Consider the following 17,967-nt stretch of genomic DNA (forward strand, 5'->3'; position numbering starts at 1 on the left):
GAGCAAACGCAAATGTGATATTGTGTCATTGTTTGGCGAATTTGCAATTAATGTTGTGTGAGGTTACATTATGGTGTGATTTTGACATTATTTACTGAAAAGACAAACTTCCTGGTTCCTCTGAGGGTTCAAAAATATTCTTATACACATTAAATGCAGCACAGATAATAATAAATAATATTATTTTTTATATTATACATGATTATAAACAGATCTGATCTGTGATTGGCTGCTTGTTTCATTTATTAGCAGTCTGATGTAAAGGTGAGAAAAAATTGAGTGTCTTTAGAGTCATTGAAAGACATTCCACTAAAGCAGGGGTGTCAAACTCATTTTGGTTCAGGGGCCAATACGGCCCAGATTAGATGCCAAGTGGGCTGGACCAGTACAATCATAAGATAATTACCTATAAATAACAATGATCCATGTTTACCCTTTGTTTTCCTGTAAATAAGTACCAGTATATAAGAAAATATTCATATTTGATGAAACATAATTTGACAAAACATCACCAACATGAAGAGTTTGTGCATTTTTTCACTTTCAAAATTCACTAAACGGGCCGGATTGACCCCCAAAGTGGGCCAGTTTTGGCCCGTGGGCCCTATGTTTGACACTGCTGCCCTAAGGTCTTTAAAAATTGTGATTATTTAAATTCCTGCATTAAGATTTGAAAGTTAATTTATATATATTGCATTACCCTGTCTCTCCTCTAGGTGCTGGTTTCACCCAGGTATCCGGAGAATCAAAGCCAGTGTGGGGATCAGAGGGACTGGGGCTCATCACAGGGTTTGACTCAACGCCACTCCCTCAATGCTGCGGGTCTGGCACTCTGCACAGGTGGAAAACGGAAGAGAGTGAGTGGGTAATCACACAAGGGTGTTGGCTGCATTTGGCCCGCACAAAAAAGAAGCAGCCCAGCCCACAACTATGGCCTTCTTACCAGCTCCTCATGTGTGGGTTTTTGAGACTGTCATCACAGAGTCGCTGCAATGAGAAACACAGATGCGGAGAGAAGAGAGGAAAGAAGCAGGGCAAAGAAATGCAAAAGTAAATAGTTCTCTCAGTCGAAGACTGTCAGAGAGAGAGAAGTGTTTTGGTTTCACGACGAGAGCGAGAGTTATTCTGAGACGACAAAGTAGTGTGCAAATTTAAAGTGTCACAGTGGTTAAATAAATATCAACAAACACACTGGACACCTTTGCTAGACCGGGCGTCCAAATGGAGAGTGAGCAGATGCAGAAAAATACATTCAGGACACACAAGATGTGTGTGTGTGTTAAACTGTAGGTGTGTGTGGCCCAAGGAATAGTATCATAACCTGGAGCATTTACACTGCAGGAACAAGGAGGGCAAATAGAACCAGGACTGTTTGGTTTGAAAATGCTACAGCTAAAGACTTAAGGCTTTAGGTTTACAGTTATTGGACCATTTTTCAAAAGTAGAAAATGACTGATTGATTAATGATTAGATGGCAATATACAGTGTTTAATTTTATTTTAAATGAAGGCTTTTGTTATGTCCCTAAAGGGAAAATTATGAGTTTTCTCACAGTTTGTTAATGTTTTTGATATTACATATATTTACAACAGACTTTATTTATTTGGTCGATCGATTGATTGAGTGATAGATCAGGTCAGGAAATCACTACCAACATGGAAAAGTGAAATATACTTTCTGCTGAAGATTAACCTATCCCTTTTCCCGGCCTCAAGACTGGTACTAGAGCACTGTTTCCCAAAGACTGGGACGCAACCCTCAGGTGGGTCGCAAGAGTTTTTTGGGGGGGCCGTCTCGCATCATGTTTCCCAGGAGTTTATGAATAATGTCTATTGACTTGGGTGGCGAAGGTTTGTGACTTTTAAAATATGGGTACGTTTAGGAACCCCTGTACTAGAGGACTGGGGTAAACTTAGAGGTAATAGATTAGTATCCAGGAATGAATCAGCAAGTAGTGGGAATAGAATCCTCTCCTTCGATTTTAAAAACACAGCTCAGTTTAAGGTTGAGCAGCCACAGATGCAGACCAAGTCATTTTTATGCAAATCATCTTTGACTTGAACCAATCTGTCAAAGCCTCACCCTCGGGGGTTAGCCACATATTAGCCGCAATATACTTCCCTTCCGTCTTTAAAGAACACTGCTGCGGCTGTTGTTCAGAGAGAGGTGGAAACAGGCTGGAGGCTGCTGTTTTCTTTGCAAAAACACCTGTCTAAACAGCAGCAAAGCCAAGGGCAAGTCTCACCTGTCAGCATCAGTGACAGCTCTTGACAAAAAATTCAACAGAGATAATTCCTAAGACGTCCACTCAAGCGAGACAATGCACGTGCGCTGGAGCGACCTCAGCTGCGTAGTCGGTGGTTCTCAGCGTTGTTGAACAACAGTGACAAAATACAAGGTGTTCAGTACTTTCCTAACACGCAGTACAAAATGTATGGTATTTGATGACATACACAAATTTGCAACTCCCCCTTTAGGTCACCAGAGGTTGGTGCAGCAGTGGTTCTTCCTATATTCTCTTTCATTGGTCAAGGATGGGTTCCTGACCAATGAAGAAAAGAACCAGGTTCTAGTCTGTTCTGTAGTCCATCACAGGGCCACAGGTATGGAGACAAAAAAACACTCGTCCCTACGCCCAGTTTAGAGTTTCCTAATAACCCAGTGTGTCCAAAAGTGAGGGGCGGGCAAGGAGAGTGGGGGGGCATATAGATTTCAAATTCTGTATCATCGTTAATTTTTTCTATAGGGAAACTTGCACTGATTTGACATTTTTATTGATGTGTTTAATGTTGAATTGTAGTTCTTTTTTTTAATGAAGTCCAGTGGAGATTTGAAACATTGGGGGCGGGGGGTTGGGGGGGTTATGACTGTTGGACAAAATGCATCAACCCATACAAAAGAACACAAAAATGGACATAGTTACTGGTGCTGTTCATAGTTCCTGCTCTGGAAAATCACCGCCTAATATATTCAAGAGAAAAAATGGATTAACATTAAATGTTAACATGCAATTGGACAAAAATATAAATATATATTTAATAACTAAAAAAAAAATCAAACAGACAAATTAGACATAGACAGTTGTCCAGTTTAGCCATTAGTTAGTTTCACCAAACAGTGGCTCCTAGCCGTTAGTTAGTTTCACCAAACAGTGGCTCCAAAATATGTGCAGTTTCAGTGAGTTACTCATCACTCAGCTTTTGTTCACTCCTCCCCACATCTGCGCTCCAGTGTCACTGTCATTTTTCTCCGGCTGATGAGAAGGTGAAGCCTGTGGAACAGGCCCGGGAGCTGCTCATCTGAGCAGCACATGACGGGAGCCGGACTATAGCAAATGAGGCCGTTACAGATTAAGCATCCATGTGTTGAAATTCAAGCATAAGACTGAAACCTGACCAGAGCAGAGATCCTGGGGACATACAGACGGACCTAAGTCTCCAGCATCTAATGAGCCACCTGGTCTTTGTTCAGTAAATCTCCCCTAAATCCACACTGGACAGATGATACGAATGGCTTTAATAAATGGTTGTAAGCTCTATTAATTCATCACTTAAACATTCCAGTCTTTTGTCTCTGGCACACCACTGTAAGAGGCCTTTTTTTTTTTTTTTTTTTAGTCGTCACTGAAACCGATCGAGGATTAAGAGACACAGAGACACATAATGAAGTGCATGTCTTCTAGCGACTTATTCACCATTCTGAGTCAATGTGTTCACAATACGAAAAAGCTTCTACGGCTAAAGTCGTAATAAAGATAAAGAAATAAAGATCGATCGATCCGTCCGTCCGTCCGTCCATCTTCCGTAGCATGAACGTTATTTACATCCTCAGAAATGTCCAGGTATTTCAAAACATTTGATGGTTCCTAAACCTACAATGCATCAGTGTATTTACACAAGCAGCTCAGAAAACATTTCTTGGCTCGAAGCAGCATTTTATTCAGAAACACAGATGTGTCGAACTATCTGATATTTAACTGTACATTCATAAAGATTTTCTGATAGTAACCATTGTTTTTATGGTTTGTTTTTTTTACAGTCCAGACTTATTTATAATGAACCGCGTTAAAACATGTCCTGCCTTTATGCACAGAACGACTGTGTGGACAACAAAACATAAACATCAACTCCCTCCTACCTGACTCACTCTCTTAAACCTTAGCTAAATACAGCATCCGGAATGTTCACGTCTGTTAAAAGACTTCAGACTAAAAAATAACCCAATGCTCTGCAGACATAAAAGGAAACGAAAAGACAACAGCTTGAGCAAAATATATGATTTAGAAAAAAAAAAGACAATTAAGAAAGTCTAAAAGAAAGTCTAAAAGAAATACAAAGGATTACTTGAATGTGAAATGCTTCCATGTAAAGTAACAGTACATAGTTTACATCACGGCACTGCTCTGCTCCGCTTGGCAACATGAAAAAAAAAACAGAGTCGAACTCCGCTTGGCAACATGAAAAAAAAAACAAACATTCAGTGCACTATCATAGCACACTGCAAGGTAAACTGAAAAAACTGAAAGTACAGTAATGCACTGCAGCATTAGAACACCTACGATGAACCCGCTCCTCCATGGCCTTCTACATACACTGATATACTTCTATCATTATCATTAATACATGTAAATCAAGCAAAATAAAAATCAGACAAATGGTCTGATGTTTTCAGATAGTTCATATTGATTTTACTTTACATCAAATCACCTTCGGCCTTTGCAGATTTTCCAGAAACTAGTAGGTTTCTATTTACACGTGTGTGTTGAAGTAAATGAGAATTATTTTCTACCACTCAGGATAATAACATGGATGATTTGGATGAAAAGTCACAGCTGTGTACAACAACTGACCGACTCTTATTATTAACACAGGGTCCTAAAAATAACCCCCCAAAAAGTGAGTCTTTATTTATCAAAAGGAATTATTGAAGTGAAACTCTAGCTGCAAGTAAACTAAAAAAGAAAAAAAAAAGGAAGAGAAAAGATGTGCTACTTTTTCTTTGTGGTGAATTCTCCTGAAACTTATTTCTGCCAAAAATCAGAACGACAACAGAGTGAAACCACAAAACAACAGTCTGTTCTTCATCTGAACCACAACAGGAATACAGAGAGCTAGTCTAGTCAGTGCAAAACTCCTGAAGTGAGGAATACTGACTTAACTGTGTGTGTGTGTGCAGGGGTGTGTGTGTGTGTGTGTGTGTCACTGCACCACACACATGGAGCTGCGCGGGGGGTTGACTGTCCTGGCCACGGTGTCCTGGCTGTAGTTCACAATGTCTGCCTTCACTACACGCTGCAGGGAAACAGGGAAACAGAACACACGTACAGACGAGGTTTGATGGTGAACTGTACACATGTGGGAATGTAGAAAAGCCTTTGTCAACACTGATTTAAAAAGTCTAGAATCTAAGCAGAGCAAAAACGTGTTTGAGTCCCATGTTTTTCTAATGATTGACTCCAGTCAAGTCTCACTTTGATCTCTACAATAACTAATTCGACAGTAAACGGGCAAAAATTAAGTTTTTTTATTTACGTAAATATATTCTTAATTCTTCTGAGAACTTTTTTGAATGACTTCGCTTTTGACTCCACTGTCTCCAAGGGTATACTAATTATAATTGGATGGATGGATGGATGGATGGATGGATGGATGGATGGGTGAATAGATATATTCTTCTACACTTCTACTCTAAAAGTTCTAAACACATGACAACTACTACAACTGCCACTTCCTTCCTTGACTACAAGTCTTAATCATACATGTTTTTAAAACAAAAAAACAAAAAAAAAATCCAAGCATACATCCAACTTTCATACATGTTTTTTAAAAAAAACAAAAAAAAATCCAAGCATACATCCAACTACTGAACAGAGCAGATTTTACTCTGCTGTGGGATTTCTGGTCTAGCTGGACCTTCATCCTGTGGGTAGTTCACCAACTCAGCCTTTATGATCCTCTGGACGGGTTCAACACGTCACAGCGGCAGAGGAATGAGAGTGAGACAAGAACACACACACAAAAAAAATAACACAACAGTTGAAAATTAAGGATGAGGATGTTAAGATGAAAGGTCAGTGTGGAAGAAAATAATGGAAAGTGGAAAACAGACAGAAGATGAAGCAAAAGATCTGGTAAAAGCAGTATAGCCCAAAAAAACTTTTTTAAGGTAAGGATATTACTTAAATGATTGTAAATCTATCTATCCATCTATACCAGGGACACTCTTGTGTTACATTTCTGTTATATAACAACAGAAGAAGTCCACACGTGGCCGAGGACCAAACCTCCACGGCAGTCTGATTAACGAGCTGTCGAAGTCTGGTGTGACTCCAGTCAGTGAGCAATCCTCGGGCCTTTGTATCTGATCTCACACACACACACACACACAGAGCGAGCCCTGACGGAGAGGCCTGTGAGGCAGATGTAATACTGTCACAGGTCAGGACCCTGGTGTTCAGCTCTGTGAAGCTGACAGCTGATAATGAGGCTTGGTCGGCCTCACAGTTAGAGCCAGAGCCACGAAGAAGATCTCCAAGACTCAACTCTGTGTCAGGGACATAAATATACGTTGACTTTGTGGACCGGGTCAGACTGTCAGTCTGTAACTGCTGCAAACTTTTTTTCAGTCCTGTAGTACCCTTTAAAGTACTGCTATAACTTTAAGACCTTATCTTCTGCATCATATCTAGAAGTCATTCCAACTTAACTTCCAATTTCCCATGACTTCCTTCATCAGAATCAACCTGCCCCCTATCTGCTAACACTGGATTAAAGCACTTTCCTCTACTGATAGACTTATCAGGGGAGGTGTAAAGAAGAAAACTGATAAACGGCTCCATTACTCTGCGGTCATTTATATTTGGTCAGCAAGAAAAAAAAGTGAGCCTTGAGAATTCAGCCCGTCCTTCTCCTACATGCTCTCCCTTCTGTGGAGGTCCTGACCTCCACTGCAGCCCCCCAGGCTCATCAACTACGACCCAGCCAGAGTGGCTCCAACTGGTCATATCAGACCCAGGATTAATGCTTCTGTGGGAGGTGACCTTGTAAATTTTGCAGCTGCCACCACCGGGCACCGTGGTCTGGCTGGCAAGCCGAGAGCCTGCCGCGGCTGAAAAACAGCAGGAGATAATGGGGATAAATCAGAAGGCCGACTGTAACCTCCTCACCTTTACAACTGTCTACCTTTGACCTCTGACTTCACGCATTAACGTGCTCAATGTGGGTGTGTTTGCTGATGGGCAGCGTCCATGACAGGTAGCGCGTCACAGGAGGCAGACATAACAAACTCCTGTTTACACAACAGAAGGCCCTTTACAGTGTGTGGTGACCTCCAGTGACCTAACACACTCCACGTGACCTCTGCAAAGTTCAGGTATAGGATTACACAAAATACACAGCTGGGGTTCATCTGTAAATGTGGCTAACTTCCCCTTCTAAACTTTTGATGCAGACAAAAAAAAAATGTACCTGTGATTGTTCTATTTCTGCTTTGTTCAACTTTACACCAAGGATTTCAGCAGCGACTCTCTGGAAACAAAGGTAAACCTGAAGAAATGGATCAAGAGAGAAGAAAAAAAATCAAAATTAATAATGCACATTTTTAAATTTACCATAGTGTCAAATATTCCAATACACTGGAAACGGAGTTTACTAGTATTACAAGTTTAAAATATCACTCAATATCAAAGAGAATAAACTATGACTGACAGCAGACGGTGTGAAGTCTATATTTCTATGCAGATAAACGTATATATTTTATTTACACATTCTGTTGTTTCTTACTGACCGAGTCTCCAGTTTTGGCCGATACGAACTGACTGATGATTCCATTTTCTTGGCAGAAGCGCTGGTGTTTGTCCGCCTTCACCGTCCTCATGTGCTCCAGGTCGACTGTGGACAAGAAAAGCAGCGCGTGTAACAGTCACGTATTTGAACGTAAACAGAAAAAGGCAAGTGTTTACACTCTGGTTAAGATGGTGTGGATCTGCCTAATGTATGAGGGCCGTGCCAACAAAGCACCGTACAGTTGATATGTCACTTCAACCTCAGCTGCAGAGGCGACTCACTGTTGTGACATTTCACATGTAGAGGGAGTCACTCAAATTTTTTTTTTTTATGTTTGAGACTGGAAATGGCAATTTCTGCAGCCTTGAGTTCTTCTTTCCAGCTGGTATGAAAGGAAGACGTGACACATTCCTCAGTGCAGGCCTGGTACAGTTGCACCCCGGAGCCATGAACCTCTGTTTGACCCGAAAAACACAACCCAACCCAGCTGCAGAGAAATACTTAACAAACAATACATGGATGAGCAAAGACTTGGGGCGACACTCAGAGTGCGAGTGCGGATGGAGAAAACAGTTTGACGTATGAGTGTGGCGGCCCTTCAGGTGAGCACGGCGGCCACAGAACTGGGACTGTCGCCTTCCCGCTGATTTACTGGGAGCGGCACAATGACAGCATCTTCCTTTTTAGCTTTTGTAATGGCGTTCCTTTCTGTGCATTCGACTCCGGTGCACTGACACCGTGCACTCCTCTGCGCTCCTTCGGCGCGGGGTCACGCCGGGGTCAAACAAGAGGGTCACCTGGGGGTCTCTCCTCTGAAAGCAATAGCATGGCTTTTTATTTCTGGCATTGTGCAAAAAGGGCGGCCACACCCGCTATCTGGAGCATACAGGCTACTGTACGGTGTTGTGTTTCTCTCGTCCCCCCGAGTTTTTTGTCTTTGTGTTAGGTTTCATTGAAGTTGTCGAGGACTTGCCCTGTTCTCAGGCCCCTTTGTGTGTGTGTGTGTGTGTGTAACATTGTGCGGGGGGGGCAAGGGAGACCTCAGAAGCTGACAAAAGAAAAATATTCATACTTAGAGACTCATCGGAGAAGAAATATAAACATTACGCTGATCTAGTTAAGCTAACATTTTAGTCGGTTACACAACACAAAACTGATCTTTGACGTGGAAAAAATATTTTAACTGAAATTACCACCATAATAGGTGGCATATAAACACAAACCTTCTGGGCTGAGGACTGACACTTTTACAGCTCCTCAGCGTCCGGGCCAGACTGTCATGTCTGTGCCGACGTGTAAACAGAGCTGTCTTATAGGCGTCAGCAGGTTATTAATTCCAGTCATTAACAGAAGAGGTACCCAGCATGCTACTAGAAGTAAACATTACTAATCCTTTGGATCCTGCACACTTGGAAGAAGTCATCAATCACGTGTCACGGTCAGATTAACCCACATTAACACTGAGGCTCGGAAGCTGAGGGAAGGTACACTGTCACTGTAGGTAAAACTGGGGAGCGGTACAGCCTGTGAGTACAGTACAACCTCATTCTCACTGTACCATGTCAGAATCCAAAGACTTTTGAAGTAAGAGTATGTTAAACCTGCTGGCCCTTTCGGAATAAACTGCAATTAAAGATTCACCACCGCAGTCACTTTGGAATAAATTAAAGATTCACCACCGCAGTCACTTCAGTCAGATCATTAGACCCAGAAAACACAAATATTTCCTGTCGTTCATCAACTGCATATGCAGCGAAACCATCTCTGTATTCAGAAATGTTTTTTTATTTATAGGTTTTACCAAAGAAGGATGCTGAGAAAAGTTACTTGCTCCAAGGGCCTTTCAACTTTTATTTATTAAAAATAAACCAGGTCAACAAGAAACGTTCCCCCAAAGGTCCAAACTTACACATTTATAAGAAGCCGCTTTGACAAATAGGAAGGCTTTCACCATAAAGACCGCGTGGTGTGGCATTTGAAACAGCTACTGGCCTTGACCTTGCGGCGGCAGTGTTTGGTTAGCATGCACCATGCTACATGACATGCTGTGCTTTGTACGTGTTTCTGATATGAGGATGCTCATGCAGTTCCCTCAAAAAAAAAAAAAGAAAACCCGCAAATGGGCTCGAATTCTCACACAGGAATTTAGCAACATGTGGCATCTATCTGTGTAAAATGAATACAAGGCTAATCCCAGAGTTTCAGTGTTATGCTCCATTTTTCTCCCTAATGTACCCATTTCTACTTATCAGGTCAAAACTATCTGCCTCAGATGATCTGGTTTCCCTCTGTTCCTGTCAAACTGTACATCAGCTTAACAGCCCCTAGGAAGTGACTGCAAACATGAACTAAACTGTTTAGGCCTCGGCGCAGAGATAGTGGAGGGGATCATCACTCGTCTCCCTCCGTCTGGTCACCGTCATTGTTTATTTAAGGGGATTGCCTGTCACTACAGAGAATTGCAAGACAACAAAAAGAAGGATTTAAATCTGGAGATAAACTGTGCCTTTTACCACAACAAAAAAATGTGTTATTTTAGTCACTTGTTACACAAATAGAAACAAAAGTTTAATCTTAATAAAACATGAACGCACTTCACCACAACTGAGTGGTCATCTTAGCTTCATGGAAAAACATTTTTTTAAACCTCACTGTCTCACCTTCACTATCATAAAGAAGCAGAGGAACCTTTGGACAACCATTAGAAATACGTACTTGGTTTGGTTTGTTTGTTTGTTTGTGATTGGCCAATAATGGACTTTGTATCTTATTACAAATAAAAAGGGCTACATTTGAGAAGGTGGAGAAAATAAATAGCATCTTGGTGAGATATTATTGGTTTCAAATTTCTTGATGGCAGTGAGTGCAGTCTTTACACACAACATACCAGTTTTGTTTACAAAGTTTAGATTTTTTTATAATGTTTTTAGACATAACATAAATTTATACAGATTTTTTTTATGTACTGTATAGTTTTATATATCTTATCTTTTCAATGGTTTCAGGGAGGGGGCGTCCATCGTGGTTTTATTTAGACTTGCTAACAGATTTTGCTAAGAAAAAACAAAAGGCTTTTGGCATTACATTCATATATACATTTGGGGTTTTAAAACAACTTAACGCTCTGCCAGAGTGGATTCTTAGGACCAATAGGAAAAGCTTTCCCAGCCAACAGCAGCCAAAGAATAAGGTTGACATTACACAGGTAATTGTCAGCAGTCTACCAGTGTGTGTTGTGGGGAGTGTCCAAGCGTCTGTGCTTGGTAGTAATGGCTGGGCGTGTGTGTGTGTGTTGTCAGAGTCTTGGGGCTCAGAGAGGTCATATCTCATTGAGTGAAAGTTACAAGGTAGAATATAATCAACCCCATGGGAGAAGCTATCACTTCCAACATTACCTCACTCTACACCTTTAACACCCTGTAAAGAGGGTTTGCCCTGATTACGAATGTGAACCGTGGCTTCTAAGACCGGGTCCAGGTCCTGATGAAATGACTCATAAATCTGTGAGAGGATAGTTCAGCATGCACCACTAAGTTTGAAAGATCCCAGAGTTATCCTGAAGGCACGACTTTATGAGGCTTAAATTTGATATTGATGCAATCGTGGAGAATATCGTTTTTTTTTTTGAACTTTATGAGGCTTAAATTTGATTTTTTTTTTTTTGGCATCCAATTTAATTTATACATATCGACCATAATGCTCCATTTGGAGGCACCTAAATGTTTCTTAAATTCCATTCCAACGGTTACAAAGGCTTATGACCCACACGTTTACTTGCTGTAACAACCATAAGTGAACAATCATCACCTGAAAATGTCCAGACCTCACTTTCCAGGTTTCAGAGGGCCCAGTAAACTTTACATTGCTAATGTCAATTGATGACATGTAGTTTAAAATTAAATTAAATTATTATTCAATTTCTAGGGTTTTTTCCGATAGACGCACACAAATGTTTTTGCGTACATATCAGAGTAATTTTTCTTCAGATAATGAAAAAACAATAAACTAATGCCTGGATTTCATCAAAATGCCATGAGACGTAACAAATGAAAGACTATCAGTGATGCAGGAGGAACCACAGTGGTTCGTCAATAAATGAAGGCTGCTGGTCAAGTCCATTAACGCACTAAAACAAAGCAAAAGCAAGACGACCTTCCTTCAGTACTTCAAAACAACAGACCTACTTCAAACCTTGTCCTCGGACCACCACGACACAAGTAATGGGCAGGGTAACCCTGTGGGGTAAAATAATGATTATGACTGTTGGTTACTGCATAAAACAGTTTTGCATGAATTTGTGCAATTGCCATCAGTGAATAAAAATTGTCTCATGTTTTCCTGGTCAGATATTGTGTACTTACAAAATGCTGGAACTACAAAAATATGCAGTATTCTGTCAGGAAATATAAAAAGCTAATGTTGGTAGTAAAATTCAGTAATTCCGCAGTCGTCAATGGGCTGCTGAGTAAAAGTGCACCGTCAGGTATTCGTCTGATGGAGGTCATTAAACGTTATGAATACAGCGCACTGTAATTTCAAATGGGCTTTTGTACAGCAACAAGTTGCAATTGTCAGCTCGTCCAATCGACACACACGGAGCATTTCACACTCAATTTAAAGACAATGTTTATATCCCTTTATATTATCATACCGACTGAAATATTGTGCATGATTATTATGAACATCTTGCGTTCTACTTCATGAGAAAGATAGTGCTGCTCTTTTGGACTCCTTTGTGTACAACAGGGGGAAAGTGTAGCAGTTCCCCTTCTAAAAAGTTTCAGCAAAAGTATTACGGATGATTCGGTGTAATGTTTGATTGAATCAGACATGTTATTTAACATGTCAACAACAACCCTGGCCAATAAAACAAATGACCAGTGCAATTTATGTGAAGCACTGGAGTGAAAAAGAAAAAAGAAAAGCACAGAGCCGGCTGCTCTACATGACTAAGAGCTCGTAAACAGTGAGGGTTTTTGAAATATGAATATATAAAATGAAATGTGAACAGCTAAAATTATGAACAGGGTTATGAAATCTATACAATAACTACTTTTCCTCCTCAAGAGAAGCCTGGGCAGGTCCCAAGTGCAGGAGTATGTTGCCAAATAGTGCTCCACATAAATGTTGTGTTTTCTTTACCCTCTAAACTTGATTTAGTCATGCGTAAGTTAAGAGGCTTTATAAGCTGTGCCTCTCAACCACTTAAACAGACCTTAGATGTTGTTTACAAGAGACAAAAGTATTATTCTGGTTTCACCTTTGGCCTTTACTGGGTCCCCTTAAATATTTACTTTATGTAGGTTTAATTAAAGTCCCTCACAGTTTAATTTATTTTCAATAATAAACCAAATCCACTTACAGTTAAAAAATTAAAAGCTGTATTTGATAAAGTCGGGGGGGCGGTCTGCATGACGTTCGTCGATTTTTTTTTTTGTGTGAAAACTTCTAGCTACAGCTACCAAAGTCTTCTTCTCTGTATATTGGAGCTTGTTAAAGAACTGACTGACACATTACCGCCACCACCTGGTTAAAAGACCAAGCTGCTTATGGATGTCAGTTAATAGCACGTGAGGTACCACGACCCTTATTTTATTAACTGAATCGATTTTTTTGTGGCCCTCCAGGTGGCACTGGCGATCCAACCTTGTGAAGAAGTTGAATCATTGCATTAGCGTACAGAAATATAAACCACTGACCGACTCCAATTTGCACTTTTTCAAACATCTCCTAGGTAGTACTTCCAGCACCGTTTTTACACCATCACAGAGCGGTATTAACTTTGAATGTCATTTTCTTAATTTCTGCCCTTAATGAGCAAACTGTTCAGCCGGGGAACGAGCTGATGCCAGAGAAAGTTGCTGCGATGGCAGAGTTGCAATTTTCACGCTTGTTACAGCACTTTTCCAAAATGTAAGCACTTGCAAAGCCTATAATAATTTTGGACACCATAAAACCTAAACCTGTGGTAGAATAATTAGGAATAATAATCTGAATTTTAATGTCCGAAGGCAAGGTAATATTACCGTCGTAACTTTTCAGAGTGACTATAGACAGATGAAGTGCTGTTACTGGCCGGGTGTTGTCGAGGTGAGCGAGGCCCGTGCGCGGCTCCTCCGGGGAATCCTGACAGAGACAGAGCGTTCTTTGTGCTGCACGGCCCCTGCCCCGGTGGCCTGAAACAGACTGGGACCATCAGGGGAGTCACTTTCCGCCAGGTCAGAAGTGTTCTGTCGACAGTTCATTGATCACAGCTCATCTTGTCATTTGATCGCCTGTCGAGAAATGATGTGCAGACACGGGCGTGTGCAAATACCCGCGCGCGCACACACGTGCATTCACACTTCAGAACATAATCAGATACTCCACAGTGGCCAGTGAAACAATGCAGCATTCGACCCAGGACAGAGAAAGGTAAAAGAGACAGTCCTGCAGTAGCTGTGCAGCAAAGATGGCGAGAGAGAGAGAGAGAGAGAGAGTGAGAGAGAGTGAGTGAGAGAGTTAGATTGCCAGGCTGTCACTGCTACAGTAAAACATGGGGCCAAGGGCCTTATTGGGTTTACAGGCTCACGGGACTCGTGAAAAGCGAACAAAAGGCCCAGTTCTGAGCCGACCGCACAAGACGCTGCTCGGGGGTTTCACTGGCCGTGTCCTCCGAGCTCTCCTGTCGCTGTTAAACTAAGTGGACTTTTACGAGGAGCAGTAATACCTGGCTCTAGGAGGTGGCAGCGTAACTATGGGCTATAATTATTATACGCAGCACAGGGGAACCTTCGTGATTGTACACGTCTCATCACAATAAAGCGTTGTGTTTTCCTACTTCCTAATGATGTCTTCCAACGAGCAACGACGCATTGAACTGACCTACATACTTGACGGCAGCCAGAGCAGTGAACTGTGGGATGGAAAGAGTTTTCTGCTCTTGACTGTCTGCGCAAACGTCCACCAAGTACATAAACCTGAAAAGACAGTGATGTCATAGATAAAGATGCCAAAAAAAGTCAGTTTAGCACAGAAGGGCGGATAATTCACATCTATTCAGAATACATAATATTTGGGAAAATATATGTGTCGAGAATATACATCCAGACAAATTGGTTATTTACTCAACCCTATGTCAGCAAGGCCCCTTCCAGGAATTCCTCCATATCAATGTTGTGGAGCAGTAAAGAAATGAAGTACAGCCTGAGCGTGATGAGGGTTCCAGGCTGCCTTCAGGTCAGGTGGCTAAGCCGCGCTGTGCAGCTCAAATGGCCCATGACTTACCACACAAGAAGGTATTCGAAGACTGATCATCAACTGCATGTGCAACAATATTTGCTTTATGGATGACTAAAATGAATGAGGACTTTCCAGGCTCCGGTAGGCATGAAAGTCAAAAGATGAGTGCAGAGTGATGCTGGAGCTGGGTCAGATAGGTGTTACGATCCAATCCTAGCATCTCGTTCGTGGAGAACAAATCACCAGATTGGCCCTCGGCGGGGGTTCTTGGGAAAGACCACCTATCTGGTACATGACGAAAGCTTAAATAAACGCTTCTGAATATTTCCAAATCGGTGCCTGACACATCTCTCGGCGTCTGCAGCTGTAATTCTTCTCTAAAATGGACTTATCAGTCACAGTGAGATACAGCTGTAATTCTTCACGGATCCCACAGTATCCCTGATGTAACCTAAATCGCGACTTCCCCATCTTTTCCAGACCTACAGTAAGACAGCAGGCTGCAGCGACTGCGGTTACTGAGACAATTTGATCCACACGTCTGGGCTGACCCTTTACCTTAAGATTTAAAAAAAAAAAAAAAAAAGGGAGAGAGAAAACAGGAAAGACCGGATTTGCTGTAAACTGTAAACATTCCAGATCCTAACCCGACCGTACACCAAGCCTTGCTAGGTTTACTGGATATATAATGTTTTACAGTGTCAGACCTGTGGTCACGCTACCCACGGTGCAACACAGACACTGCTGACGTGTTCATGTCTATCTGGGGAGGGGAAAGGGTGCCGGGGTAAGAGTACTGGGCTTTTGTCCCACCACATGTCTATTGTGGCTAAACCTTTCCCTTGGGGGCAATTAGGACCTTTTAGTTTGTTGTAAGAGGACCTAAGTAGGAGTGGGTCGAGCCAGGAAAAACATTTTTGAGCTAAACCAAAAACAGAAGCACATTGAGCCCCTCCGTGCTCCTAGACTTCTGAGCATCTCTCTATGAAGAAACGGGCAGCCCTACACTGAACAGACAGGAACTGTGGCAGCTCTGCTGAAGGAGTGAGGTGATAGGGCTAAGAGAGAGAGAGGGAGAGAAAGACAGAGAGAGAGGGAGAGAGACGGGAGGGGGAGAGGGTATTAGGGAGGTCGATTCCTCCTTGCCAAGAGGGCAAACAACTCAAGACCAACAATGTTGGTGGTAAGGACATGCTTCAGGAGAGGCCAGAGTTAGGGGAGTCCCATGTTTCGCTTTAGCTTTTACATGGATGGGTGAAAAACTGCAGAGAGAGAAGTGCGATGGGTAACGGTATGTGAAGAGATCTGCCGTAGCGTGCAGAAAGCAAACACGCGCATGTTGTTTCACACAACAGGGACGCGGAGCCAATGAAAAGACATCACTGTAAGTTAAGGCAGCAACAGGAGAAGTGTGGGTCCACACACACGTGAGAGATAAGAGTTGAAGGTAGTTGTCCAGGAGTGTAATTGAATGACTGAGTGTGTGCACAGGGATTCAAGTGAACGAACAAGTGTATTCGGGGGAGGATGCGGGGAAAAGAGAGCGGAAAAAGGCTAAACTAAAGAGAAATCCACAGATTGTCTGCAGCAGGAAACAGTTCCCAGAGCAGGCCTGAGTGGATCAGCAGTGAACAGTGCTAGAACCACTGAGTAAGGAGCCGTGAGTGATGAGGAGAGGTTAAGAGAACTGAACCCATTTAAGTCACCCAAATAAGGGCTGTACAAGCCAGTGATGGATGTTCCAGAGTTCCTGAGGGAGAGAGCGAGCGCTGGGATTGGGAAACGAGCAAGGGTCCCGCGATCCCCCACTTAATAAAAACAAATTGGTTTGATAAACGATGCAGGCTTAATGTCTACGAAGAAATATGCCCAATCATTTTTTACAGTAACAGTAGTCTTTTTAAAAACAGCAAGAAACTCATAAAACATTGAAATACAGGTACTCACAGTTGAGGACAGAATTATGAACCCTTCTAAGACATTTTCAATATTTCATTCACTTAGTGCTTTTATGCAGTCCTTTCCCAATACAGTAAATAAACAGTTGTATTTGCTTCATGCTTAAAAGGCATCTGACATGGTGTTGTCACTTACTTTTAACAGTTTCTTATATTTCTAATCAATATTCTAAATCATACGTGTCAAACTCAAGGCCCGGGGGCCAAATCCGGCCCACCAAGCTGTTTTGTGTGGCCCGCAGGAGCTTAAAAAGCTTAGTACAGTCCATGTAGCAAAGTTTCTATAATCAATCAAATAATAATCATTACATTTTCAAAATAAAACTGTTAGTATCAGAGTCTGAATGACATATTATTTAAAAATTATCTTTAAATAAAGAAACTAAATGGATACGACTTTCTTTGAATGAAGTAAATTAATAAAAATTAAGTACATTTTTTTCACTGTGTCCCACTGCGGCCTGGTAGCAAATGACCTATGGACTGGACCCCTGATCTACATAGTCTTCAAGTTACAAGCGGCCCTTTAAGTGGAACTGTATTGCTGATGTGGCCCCCGGTAAAAACGAGTTTGACACCGCTGATCTAAATGGAAGAAAAAAAAAAATCAAACGCTATTTTATTTTTATTTTTTTTTATATATAATTCTGTTTTTGTTTGCAAATTTAAACTATGTTTAAACTATGTAACTATGTAGTTTTCAAACTATGCATTAAGGCAGCGTTTTTCAACCTTGGGGTCCCAACCCCACATGGGGTCTTATGCAAAATATGCATTAGGTTTTAACAAAATGCCATATTTTGTTTTTATATTTTATATTTAGAAAACAAACCAGGTCCTTTCTAAACGCAAAGCAACAGAAGTGTTCAGTGTTCAATTTTTTTTTAAAAAAAGACATGTTTTAAATACTTTGTATTTAAAAATACACAGTATTTATTAATGCTTAAATAATAAAAACACTGCAATATGGGAGAAGAGGAGTGTTCAATAAGCAAACGACTTTT

General features: G+C 41.4%; 1 protein-coding gene across 3 annotated transcripts in view; it reads right to left on the reverse strand.

The window, feature by feature from the left end:
• Positions 1-524: 524 nt before the first annotated feature.
• rab28 (RAB28, member RAS oncogene family) overlaps positions 525-17,967 on the reverse strand; it is a 31,965-nt gene continuing 14,522 nt past the window's right edge. The window contains exons 5-9 of one of the 3 annotated variants that reach the window (XM_025063144.1): positions 7,786-7,889; positions 7,467-7,544; positions 5,854-5,955; positions 4,434-5,291; positions 4,313-4,402 (exon numbers count right to left, since the gene is read on the reverse strand). In XM_025063144.1, the coding sequence (XP_024918912.1) occupies positions 5,860-5,955; positions 7,467-7,544; positions 7,786-7,889 (278 nt within the window). In that variant the 3' untranslated portion in view covers positions 4,313-4,402; positions 4,434-5,291; positions 5,854-5,859. Of the gene's footprint in view, positions 833-4,312; positions 4,403-4,433; positions 5,292-5,853; positions 5,956-7,466; positions 7,545-7,785; positions 7,890-17,967 lie in introns of those variants that run through there. The other 2 variants (XM_008326527.3, XM_025063145.1) reach the window with 2 other exon arrangements.

Source organism: Cynoglossus semilaevis, chromosome 15, assembly GCF_000523025.1.
Source record: "Cynoglossus semilaevis isolate Cse_v1.0 chromosome 15, Cse_v1.0, whole genome shotgun sequence".
In the NCBI taxonomy this organism is placed as follows: Eukaryota; Metazoa; Chordata; class Actinopteri; order Pleuronectiformes; family Cynoglossidae; genus Cynoglossus; species Cynoglossus semilaevis.